Source organism: Lagenorhynchus albirostris, chromosome 4 (genome assembly GCF_949774975.1).
Source record: "Lagenorhynchus albirostris chromosome 4, mLagAlb1.1, whole genome shotgun sequence".
NCBI lineage: Eukaryota > Metazoa > Chordata > Mammalia > Artiodactyla > Delphinidae > Lagenorhynchus > Lagenorhynchus albirostris.
The window spans coordinates 37,887,782-37,900,342 of NC_083098.1; the positions used below are offsets into that span (position 1 = coordinate 37,887,782).

The following is a 12,561-nucleotide window of genomic DNA, read 5'->3' on the forward strand; positions in this document are numbered from 1 at the left end:
ATAGTATTCTATAAGAAATTAACCCTAAATTATGGTAATTTGTTTCAGATAGATTTTTACAAAAGCCTAAAATCTGCAGAGGAATGTTATACAAAAACAAATGTAATTAAGTACTGTAATACAAAGACCTGAAACCCTCAATTCTATTGGAAAATCTTGAGTTTTCTTTCAAATTTACACATGATTATTATTTAATTTCATAGGACATTTCAGACTAAAGCAAAACCAAAAATGGAACAAAACAAAGTAGCATACATGGAAAAATAATAAAGATATACAGGTGCTAAAGATATATACATATAATGTGTATATAAATATACATTATATATTTTGTTTTTTATATATATATATATATATATACACACACACACACAAGTCTACACACTCATACACAAATGTGTGTGTATGTATATACTGCTAGGATATTTGGCAAAGAGCTTTCTGGAGGTATTTGCCATTTTTGCTAGAAATCATTATAGGCACATATGATTAAATAATTTAATCCTATTCATCATTTTTCATTGATTATACCTTGGGTAGTTGGGCTTGAGGTATTTGTCCATAAAGACAGAATCGTGTTGGATATGTAAGTATCATTTGCAGGATGGGATTTTAGAAGTTGTGATCGACAAAATTCCACAGAGAAAGTCAGTGTAGAATAAGTATGTGTTACAAGGATCTGCAGACAGGCAGTCCTTCAGAAGGTTCTATACAAGGCATTGACCACATTTCTCCAATCCTTCCTGTTTCCTGCATTTTCTGACAAGTGAAAACACTCTTGGATTTTCCAGATTCTCTATGTCAAACTATCACACAATTGGAATAATTAGAAAATATTATCTTGTCATTCTCATTTGCAAAGATAAATCAAGTGTCATGCTATCCCTAAGTAATCTTTTTTTTTTAACATCTTTATAGGAGTATAGCTGCTTTACGATGTTGTGTTTCTGCCATATAACAAAGTGAATCAGCTATATGTATACATATATCCACATACCCCCTCCCTTTTGCGTCTCCCTCCCACCCTGCCTATCTCACCCCTTCTAGGTGGTCACAAAGCACTGAGCTGATCCCCCTGTGAGATGGAACTGCTTCCCACTAGCTATCTATTTTACATCTGGTAGTGTATATAGGTCAGCACTACTCTCTCACTTCATCCCAGCTTCCCCTTCCACTTCCTGATGTCCTCAAGTACATTCTCTACATCTGTGTCTTTATTCCTGTCCTGCCCCTAGGTTCGTCAGAACCATTTTTTTTTTAAGATTCCATATATATGTGTTAGCATACGGTATTTGTTTTTCTCTTTCTGACTTACTTCATTCTGTATGACAGACTCTAGGTCCATCCACCTCACTACGAACACCTCAACTTCGTTTCTTTTTCTTGCTGAGTAATATTTCATTGTATATATATGCCACATCTCCTTTATCCATTCATCTGTTGATGGACACGAGGGCTGCTTCCATGTGCTGGCTATTGCAAATAGTGCTGCAATGAACATTGTGGGACATGATTCTTTTTGAATTATGGTTTTCTCAGAGTATGAGCTCAGTAGTGGGATTGCTGGGTCGTATGATAGTTCTATTTTTAGTTTTTTAAGGAACCTCCATACTGTTTTCCATAGTGGCTGTATCAATTTACATTCCCACCAACAGTGCAGGAGGGTTCCCTTTTCTCCACACCCTCTCCAACATTTATTGTTTGTAGATTTTTTAATGATGGCCATTCTGACTGGTGTGAGGTGATACCTCATTGTAGTTTTAATTTGCATTTCTCTAATGATTAGTGATGTTGAGCATCCTTTCATGTGTTTGTTGGTAATCTGTATATCTTCTTTGGAGAAATGTCTATTTAGGTCTTCTGCCCATTTTTGGATTTGGTTTTTTTTTTTTTTGATATTGAGTTGCATGTGCTACCTGTATATTTTTAGATTAATCGTTTGTCAGCTGCTTTGTTTGCAAATATTTTCTCCCATTCTCAGGGTTGTCTTTTTGTCTTGTTTATGGTTTCCTTTACTATGCAAAAGATTTTAAGATTCACTGGGCCCAATTTGTTTATTTTTATTTGTATTTCCATTTCTCTAGGAGGTGGGTCAAAAAGGATCTTGCTGTGATTGATGTCATAGAGTGTTTTGCCAATGTTTTCCTCTAAGAGTTGTATAGTGTCTGGTCTTACATTTAGGTCTTAAATCCATTTTGAGTTTATTTTTGTGTATGGAGTTAGGGAGTGTTCTAATTTCATTCTTTTACATGTAGCTGTCCAGTTTTCCCAGCACCACTTATTGAAGAGGCTGTCTTTTCTCCACTGTATATTCTTGCCTCCTTTATCAAAGATGAGGTGACCATATGTGCATGGGTTTATCTCTGGGCTTTCTATCCTGTTCCATTGATCTATTTCTATTTTTGTGACAGTACCATACTGTCTTGATTACTGTAGCTTTGTAGTATATTCTGAAGTCGGGGAGCCTGCTTCCCCACCAAGCTCCATTTTTCTTTCTCAAGATTGCTTTGGCTATTCGGGGTCTTTTGTGTTTCCATACAAATTGTGAAATTTTTTGTTCTAGTTCTGTGAAAAATGACATTGGTAGTTTGATAAGGTTTGTGTTGAATCTGTAGATGGCTTTAGGTAGTATAGTCACTTTCACAATGTTGATTTCTCCAATCCAAGACCATGGTATATCTCTCCATCTGTTTGTATAATCTTTAATTTCTTTCATCAGTGTCTTATAGTTTTCTGCATACAGGTCTTTTGTCTCCTGAAGTAGGTTTATTCCTAGATATTTTATTCTTTTCGTTGCAATGGTAAAAGGGGGTGTATCCTTAATTTGTCTTTCTGATTTTCCATTGTTAGTGTATAGGAATGCAAGAGATTTCTGTGCATTAATTTTGTATCCTGCTACTTTACCAAATTCATTGATTAGCTCTACTAGTTTTCTGGTAGCATCTTTAGGATTCTCTATGTATAGTATCATGTCATCTGCAAACAGTGAAAGTTTTATGTCTTGTTTTCCCTTTTGGACCCTTTATTTCTTTTTCTTCTATGATTGCTATGGCTAAAACTTCAAAAACTATGTTGAATAATAGCTGTGAGAGTGCATAACCTTGTCTTGTTTCTGATCTTAGAGGAAATAGTTTCAGTTTTTCACCACCGAGAATGATGTTGGCTGTGGGTTTGCCATATATGTCCTTTATTATGTTGAGGTAGGTTGCCTCTATTCCTACTTTCTGGAAGGTTTTTATCATAAATGGGTGTTGAATTTTGTTAAAAGCTTTTTCTGCATCTATTGAGATGATCATATGGTTTTTCTCTTTCAATTTGTTAATATGGTGTATCACATTGATTGATTTGCATATATTGAAGAATCCTTGAATTCCTGGAATAAACCCCACTTGATCATGGTGTATGATCCTTTTAATGTGCTGTTGGATTCTGTTTGCTAGTATTTTGTTGAGGATTTTTGCATCTATGTTCATCAGTGATACTGGCCTGTAGTTTTCTTTTTTTGTGACATCTTTGTCTGGTTTTGGTATCAGGGTGATGATGGCCTTGTAGAATGAGTTTGGGAGTGTTCCTCCCTCTGCTATATTTTGGATGAGTTTGAGAATGATAGGTGTTAGCTCTTCTCTAAATGTTTGACAGAATTCGCCTGTGAAGCCATCTTGTCCTGGGCTTTTGTTTGTTGGATGATTTTTAATCACAGTTTCAATTTCAGTGCTTACGATTAGTTGTTTATATTTTCTCCTTCTTCCTGGTTCTGTCTTGGAAGGTTGTACTTTTCTAAGAATTTGTCCGTTCTTCCACATTGTCTATTTTATTGGCATAGAGTTACTTGTAGTAATCTCTCATGATCCTTTGTATTTCTGCAGTGTCAGTTGTTATTTCTCCTTTTTCATTTCTAATTCTGTTGATTAGAGTCTTCTCTCATTTTTTCTTGATGAGTCTGGCTAATGGTTAATCAATTTTGTTTATCTTCTCAAAGAACCAGCTTTAGTTCTATTGATCTTTGTTATTGTTTCCTTCATTTCTTTTTCATTTATTTCTGATCTGATCTTTATGATTCCTTTCCTTTTGCTAACTTTTGATTTTTTTGTTCTTCTTTCTCTAATTGCTTTAGGTGTAAGGTTAGGTTGTTTATTTGAGATGTTTCTTGTTTCTTAAGGTAAGATTGTATTGCTATAAACTTCCCTCTTAGAACTGCTTTTGCTGCATCACATAGGTTTCTGGTCGTCGTGTTTTCATTGTCATTTTTTTCTAGGCGTTTTTTGATTTCCTCTTTGATTTCTTCAATGATCTCTTGGTTATATAGTAGTGTATTGTTTAGCCTCCATGTGTTTGTATTTCTTACAGTTTTTTCCTGTAATTGATATCTAGTCTCGTCGCATTGTGGTCGGAAAAGATACTTGATACGATTTCAATTTTCTTAAATTTACCAACCCTTGATTTGTAACCCAAGATATGATCTATCCTGGAGAATGTTCCATGAGGACTTGAGAAGCAAGTATATTCTGTTGTTTTTGAATGGAATTCAATTAAGTCCATTTTGTCTAATGTGTCATTTAAAGCTTGTGTTTCCTTATTTATTTTCATCTTGGATGATCTGTCCATTGGTGAAAGTGGGGTGTTAAAGTCCCCTACTATGTATGTGTTATTGTCGATTGCCCCTCATATGGCTGTTAGTATTTGCCTTATGTATTGAGGTGCTCCTATGTTGAGTGCATAAATATTTACAATTGTTATATCTTCTTTTTGGATCTATCCCTTGATCATTATGTAGTGTCCTTCTCTGTGTCTTGTAATAGTCTTTATTTTTAAGTCTATTTTGTCTGATATGAGAATTGCTACTCCAGCTTTCTTTTGATTTCCATTTGCATGGAATCTCTTTTTCGGTCCCCTAACTTTCAGTCTGTATGTGTCCCCAGGTCTGAAGCTGGTCCTTGTTGACAACATATATATGGGTCTTGTTTTTGTATTCATTCAGCCAGTCTATGTCTTTTGTTTGGAGCATTTAATCCATTTACATTTAAGTTAATTATCAATATGTATGTTCCTATTCCCATTTTCCAATTGTTTTGGGTTTGTTTTTGTAGGTCTTTTCCTTCTCTTGTGTTTCCTGACTAGAGAAGTTCCTTTAGCATTTGTTGTAAAGCTGGTTTGGTGGTGCTGAAATCTCTTAGCTTTTGCTTGTCTGTAAGGTTTTTAATTACTCCATTGAATCTGAATGAGATCCTTGCTGGGTAGAGTAATCTTGGTTGTAGGTTTTTGCCTTTCATCACTTAAATATGTTCTGCCACTCCCTTCTGTCTTGCAGAGTTTCTGCTGAACGATCAGCTGTTAACCTTCTGGGGAGTCCCTTATATGTTATTTGTTGCTTTTCCCTTTTAATATTTTTTCTTGTATTTAATTTTTCATAGTTTATTTAATAGTTTGCTAGTTTTCTTCTCCTTGGATTTATTCTGTATGGGACTCTCTGCACGTCCTGGACTTGGTTGACTATTTCCTTTCCCATGTTAGGGAAGTTTTGAACTATAATCTCTTCAAATATTTTCTCAGACCCTTTCTTTTTCTCTTCTTCTTCTGGGACCCCTATAATTTGAATGTTGGTACATTTAATGTTCTTCCAGAAGTCTCTGAGACTGTCCTCAATTCTTTTCATTCGTTTTTCTTTATTCTGCTCTGCAGTAGTTATTTCTACTCTTTTATCTTCCAGGTCACTTATCCGTTTTTCTGCCTCAATTATTCTGCTATTGATTCCTTCCAGAGAATTTTTAATTTCATTTATTGGGTTATTCATCATTTTTTGTTTGCTCTTTAGTTCTTCTAGGTCCTTGTTAAATATTTCTTGTATTTTCTCCATTCTGTTTCCAAGATGTTGGATCATCTTTACTATCATTACTCTGAATTATTTTTCAGGTAGACTGCCTATTTCCTCTTCATGTGTTTGGTCTGGTGGGTTTTTATCTCGCTCCTTCATCTGCTGCATATTTCTCTGTCTTCTCATTTTGTTTACTTACTGTGTTTGGGGTCTCCTTTTCGCAGGCTGCAGGTTTGTAGTTCCCGTTGTTTGGTGTCTGCCCCCAGTGGATGAGGTTGTTTCAGTGGGTTGTGTAGGCTTCCTGGTGGAGAGGACTGGTGCCTGTGTTCTGGTGGGTGGGGCTGGATCTTGTCTTTATGGTGGGCAGGGCTGCCTCGTGTGGTGTGTGTTGGGGTGTCTGTGAACTTATTATGATTTTAGGCAGCCTCTCTGCTAATGGGTGGGGTTGTGTTCCTGTCTTGCTAGTCGTTTGGCATGGGGCATCCAGCACTGGAGCTTGCTGGCCATTGGGTGGAGCTGGGTCTTAGTGTTGAGATGGTGATCTCTGTGAGAGGTCTCGCTGATTGATATTACACGAGGCCGGGATATCTCTGGTGGTCCAATGTCCTGAACTTGGCTCTCCCACTTCAGAGGCTAAGGCCTGACACCAGGCCAGAGCACCAAGACACTGTCAGCCACATGGCTGGTGCTTCTGGAAGGATGAGTGTTTCTTTCTAGTTCTGCTGCACAACACGGGTTCACCCATGTATACAGGTGAAGCAGGGCCAGGAATGAAAAGTCCTATTTTCCTTTGTGCTTAGTTTAGCTTCACTTGCTCACAGGGTGCCACATGCAGATGCCTTGCCCCAGCCTTTCCAACCAGAGTTTCTGGTGCAAAAAGCCCTAAGTAATCTTGATTTTGCAAAAATTGGTTAAAATCATGTGATACCAACCCTCACATCCTCATACAAATACAGAAACATTTGCTTGGAAATTCCATCCTAATGTTAGGGACACACCAAAAACCCCGATGACCAAGATTCATGGCTCAAACACTGGATTCTCAATGCAGCCATTGTGTTTTTCCAATTCTCTCTTTAAAGAAGCATTTGGCACAGTTCTCTTGTCACTCCATAAGATGATTCAGAATTATAAAACCTAATTTAGAAGCTACTACATATTGTATTAATGATTCAGAAAGCATCTTTTCAAATGAGCTATGGGCATAGTATTGATATGTTTATTTCCATAATTATTGCAGCCAACCTGAACTTACTTGAAAAAAAAGAAATTTTTTTTTGGAATGACAATCTTCAGATTCTACAGCATACAGTCATAAACCCCTTAAGCTTTGCTCATTAAAAGCCATTATATCATATGCATTGCACTCGAAACACATACCCAAGAACTGCAACCTTGGAGGGGAGGTTTTGTGATTTCATGGGCTTGAAGACACAGCTCTTCTGAGAACAGTCTTGACAATATCTACCTACAGTATATCAGAACATCTTCCCCAAAGAGTGAAATCTCTACACATTTAGTAGACTTGCATGGGAAAGTGGACCTTTAGTGTTATTGAAGATACACAATCAAAGCTTTCAGTTTAATACCATGCTCATTTCAAAGCCCACAGGCCTAATGTCTGAGAATAAACAGTGAAAGAAATTTCCTCTACTGATACTTCAAAGACTTTGAAACATCTGGAATTTGGTTCCATATAGGGTATTCCACCAAGAAGTAAGTATAAAAAGATTTTAATAGAGCAAACAGGATTCAGGTTTCCTACAATATGTTCTCCCTGGGGGGAAACAACACAATGCATCCGACTAAGCTTTCTGCACTTCAGCTGCATTAATTAACATTTAGTCATGAATTCCATTGTGAGCCAGATGAACCCAGAGCTACAGCTGTTTTCATTGAGGAGAAAAAATATGCTTTCACATTTTAGATTCTTAGCATTAATAAATCTTGGGAAAATGTTTTATTGACTGCCTTTGTACTGGCATTATTGATATGCATTACATATTAGTCACCCAAATAAAGTCACACTCACCCTAGGCTGTGATTAAGTCAATGTTAATATCACATTAACTGGGTCAGTCAGAGCCAAAGCTATGAAAACCAGGTTCCTAACTCCCTTTTTCTTACACCAAGTATTAAAGAAGGGCTAATGAACTGATCAAAGAAGTAGATCACAGCCTTGAAAAGAGTGTTGCTGGGTGAGTCAAAGACTTAAGTGGAGATCAGGTATTCTGAGAGGGGTGGATGCAGATGACTAAAAAAAATGAACAGATGTTGAAGAAATGTAACTGCAGGATTTGATGACTTGGCAGAGACATTCTCAATGCTACCAGCCAAACATGTGGAAGTGGTTGGTTGTGAATGAAGATGAGGTACAGAACTGCAATCCTTGGTCAGTTATTTAAGGAGAGTTTTTGTTTTGTTTTGTTTTTATAACAAAGGCTCCTTAAAGATGCAGTTTTGGGGCTTCCCTGGTGGCGCAGTCGTTGAGAGTCCGCCTGCTGATGCAGGGGACACGGGTTCGTGCCGCGGTCCGGGAGGATCCCACATGCCGCAGAGCGGCTGGGCCCGTGAGCCATGGCCGCTGAGCCTGCGTGTCCGGAGCCTGTGCTCCGTGACGGGAGAGGCCACGGCAGTGAGGGGCCCGCGTACCGCAAAAAAAAAAAAAAAAAAGATGCAGTTTTGTAAGAAAATATGACAGTGAATCAGCTGGACAAGGCATTCTACCTGGAACACCTAGTCAAATTTCATGCCACAAGAGCACTGTAAAATTACCTTTGTCTCCAATAGTCCCTAACAAGTGCTGTGTCATGACTTCTGGTCAGCTCTGGAGTCTCATGGACAAATGGAAATCCAATAGTCATGTGGACACATGTATGTGTGTACATGTGTTCATTTGTACCAGTGTACAAACCTGGAATCATTATCTGTGTAAATACTAACCAACATTTACCCTTGCCTCGTCAAATTAATGTTCTTAGCCATGACTCAAGAAAAATAGAGGCTGTCTGACCTGTCTTCACCTTTACCAACATGGAATGGCAATAGTTGAATCAAACCAGAAAACTATCTTACCTGGAACTACTTCAAAAAAGAATTTCCCTGGGCTCTCTTCATTGCAGGGATGTTCAAGGACTTTATTTCCAGGCAGAAAAATAGTACCCTGTGAACACAAATGTCCCAAACATCATTATCAGATGGCAAATATTGAATTTCATCATCAGTGAATATTCAAGGTGCATCTGTAACCCAGGATACAGTAATATGCATCAGACTCATTTATATTCCCATCTAGTCCAAAATCATGTAACAGCATCATATTCATTCAACATTTAACAAATATTTGTTGAGCACCTAATATATACAAAACACTGTGTTAGATGCTGAGTTCATTTTAAGCACCAATTTATTAAATGTATTCTGTGTGCTGAAAATTTTTACTGAGCATTCAACCAACATAATATTACTTGTTAGAATAATCTTATAAGGTAGGTATTATTTTCCCCCATTTTATAGCTGTGAAAACCAAGGCAGAGACACTCAATAAGTTAGCCAATGCTGCCATAGCCTTCTCTTGATTATCCCCTCTCTTTTCTGTTGGATTTTCTTCTCTTTAGTGCATCATTTTCATCAGCACAGAGACATATTTAAAAGTCGATCCTATTTAAAAAGTTACTTTGACTCCACCTCCCACTCCAGTTCTCATTTCATTTTTTTTCCTTCCCTAGCAAAGAGTTGTCTACACTGAATCTATTTCCATTATTTGACATTATTTCCATTATTTGAGCTTATTTGACGTTTCCATTTGGATATCTCAAAAGCATCTTAAACTAAACTTAGTCAAATTAAAATGCAATTAATTCAGGTCCTATTTATGTATTCCCTAACTCAGCACCATCTTGCAATCAGCTGCAAAAGCCAGAAACGTAGCAGTCATTATTTTTATTCTACTGTAACTTTACCACCACCAAGCCCTAGTCCAAGAGACTGTTGTCTCCTTATCTGGAATGTTTCAAATACCCATTCATTAAATTCCCCTCAATACTGGAACATCTTTTAATCCATTCTTTTTCCTTAAGGTGGTCAGAGTGATCTTTAGAAACAGAAATTTGATCTTGCAACTTTCCTGCTTGAAAATCTCCAATGGCTTTCCTTTGTCTTAGAATAAAGCTCTGGGAGGTCTGGCTCCACCTACACCTTTAAACTAATTTTTCCACTCTTACACTTTCAATGCTTCCTATGATCTAGTCAATTGCCCTTCTATAAATGGCATCATGCTCTCATTTACCTTAGAACTACATTCTTTCTCTGGTTGTTTTATACCAATTTTTCAGATTGACTACATCTAAAATATACTTGCATAGCTTCCTGAATTTTCCTTAGAGTGATTTACTAGTGTATGCAATTATGTTATTTGTAAGATTATTTAATTAATGTTTATCTCTATCATTAAACTATAAAAGAGCAAATATAATGCGTGGTTTTTTTTTTTGTTGTTGTTGTTTTCTTTTTTTTGCGGTACGCGGGCCTCTCATTGTTGTGGTCTCTCCCGTTGCAGAGCACAGGCTCCGGACGCACAGGCTCAGCGGCCATGGCTCACGGGCCCAGCCGCTCCGCAGCATGTGGGATCTTCCCGGACCGGGGCACGAACCCGTGTCCCCTGCATCGGCAGGCGGACTCGCAACCACTGCACCACCAGGGAAACCCATAATGCGTGTTTTTTACCCTAAGCTACTGCCAAAGCCTAGCACTTCACCTGGCATAAGGTTAACGTTTAAAAAAGGGTATTGCTGAGTGAATGCGTACTGTTAGTACAGTAAACCCAGTATTCAAAATCAAGCACGCTGGATTCAAAAGCCTATACTCTTATCCACTATATTATATTGTCCATTTTCCCAGCTTTAAGCAATATTTAGCTCAAATAATATTTTACACAACTTTCATTCTGCCTGGTTTGGCAGAGAATATTATCGTCATTATATTTGTCCCTCCTTCTGGGCTTAGAGTGATAAAGCATAGCACTCCCTAACTAAAACCTAAGGAATTAGAGGTTAGAAGGGTACCTCCCCATCTGTCTGCACCTTACAAGGTGAGGTGTTGGAGGTACTGCCTTTGTTTTCCTCCTCCAGGAAGTAAAATTTCCTACTTATCATATCTAGTGTCCTCTTGCCTATGGATTCCATTCTACTTACTGGTATTTTTTAAATAATTTAAAAGATTACTAAGACTTTGAAAATATTCATTATAATTAAGACCATTTATAGAGAGGTTTATATAGAGTAATAAAATCAGTTGTTTCAATTACTCGTTTACTTCCTGAAGTGCTTTTGTGAAATAATTAAATGTGTGATTTAGCTCAGTTTTAGAACATACCATCTAACCTTCTAGATAGATACAACATTCATTTCTGCATGCATGTATGTTTGTATGTATACACGTATGACATATTTAATTCTGTCTTCAGGCTCTATTTAGGATCTTAAACTGTACATATGTCCTATAAGTTGAATTCAAGCCACTCTTCTACATAAACTATTCCCCTCTATGAAATCCCAATCAACTTCACTTGATAATTAAAAGGCAGAGTAATGCTATCCTTTGTTGTCTTTTTTGTAGATGAGAAATAGCTACTTCTGGCTGAAATTATCATTTTCATTTTCAAATTTGACATTATATTTATATTTTGACAGTTTTCCAAACAAATTGTGATGTAAAAATAATAGTTTACTTATCAGGAGGCAATGTTTAGGGCAGGATATACTGCAATTGCCAAACCTTTTCTGTGGTTAGTTCATTAAGTCATTCAGTAAGTAAAATAAAGTCATTTAATTGAAACAACTAACTTGATCACCTTGTATAGAAACAAAGCAGTTAATATCTATAACTAAAAGAAGGGTGTTAATTGTGACAGTTATCTTCTAAGTATTTTGCAGTGTATATATTGTCAGAAAATGCACATAAACAAACAAAAATCTATAATTTACCCACCACCATAGATAACCAATATTAACACCATATGCACCTATCCATATTGGTATGTATTTATGTAAAAGTGTGTATTAACATATACAGTAATTTTTACAAAAATAGTAGTCAAAATATTTATTATCTGCTTCAAAACTTAAGTCATATATTGTTATTATGTCAGTTTAATAATCTACATCATTTTAAAAAGCTGAATAGCATAGTACATTACTTCCTTGAATATGCATACTATCACATCCTTTATTATTGTAAAGTGTTTATGATTTTTTGTAACTGTTATTACATATAACATTTCCATGAACATCCGTGAAGTTAAACCTTTGAGCTTCTCCTTAACTTATTCTTTAGGACAAATACCTACAAGAGAAATTAGTAGTCAAAAAGTATGCACTGTTTGTGTGGGTTTGGTTAATTCTTCCAGAGTTGCCGTAAACTAACTAACCAAACAAACAACTAATAAACAAATACAATTCAAGTACCTCATCTGATTAAAACATAATGTATTGAGACACTACCATATGTCAGATAATATTTCTAGAACTATCTCAGGTGATGTGAGGTATTTGAAAGAAATAAACTCTACTCTCAATAGAAGAATAACAGTATATAACTATTGAACAAGTGAGTGTCAAAGTAGGTTGAAAAAATATATATATATATAAAGTAAAAGTTTAAGAAGAGAGTGCCATAAGGGCAGTCTGATTAGTTCGAAAGATAATATGAAGAAAATGGTTTTTAAAGGAGGTTAAGGTTTTAAGGTTTAG

The 12,561-nt window shown here is 36.5% G+C and overlaps 1 protein-coding gene across 3 annotated transcripts in view; it reads right to left on the bottom strand.

Moving 5' to 3' along the window:
- ARHGAP24 (Rho GTPase activating protein 24) overlaps positions 1 to 12,561 on the bottom strand; it is a 780,792-nt gene that overhangs the window by 263,077 nt on the left and 505,154 nt on the right. For all 3 annotated transcript variants that reach the window (XM_060147878.1, XM_060147877.1, XM_060147879.1), the window contains exon 3: positions 8,888 to 8,975. In XM_060147878.1, coding sequence (XP_060003861.1) covers positions 8,888 to 8,975 — 88 coding nt within the window. The remainder of the gene's footprint in view (positions 1 to 8,887; positions 8,976 to 12,561) is intronic.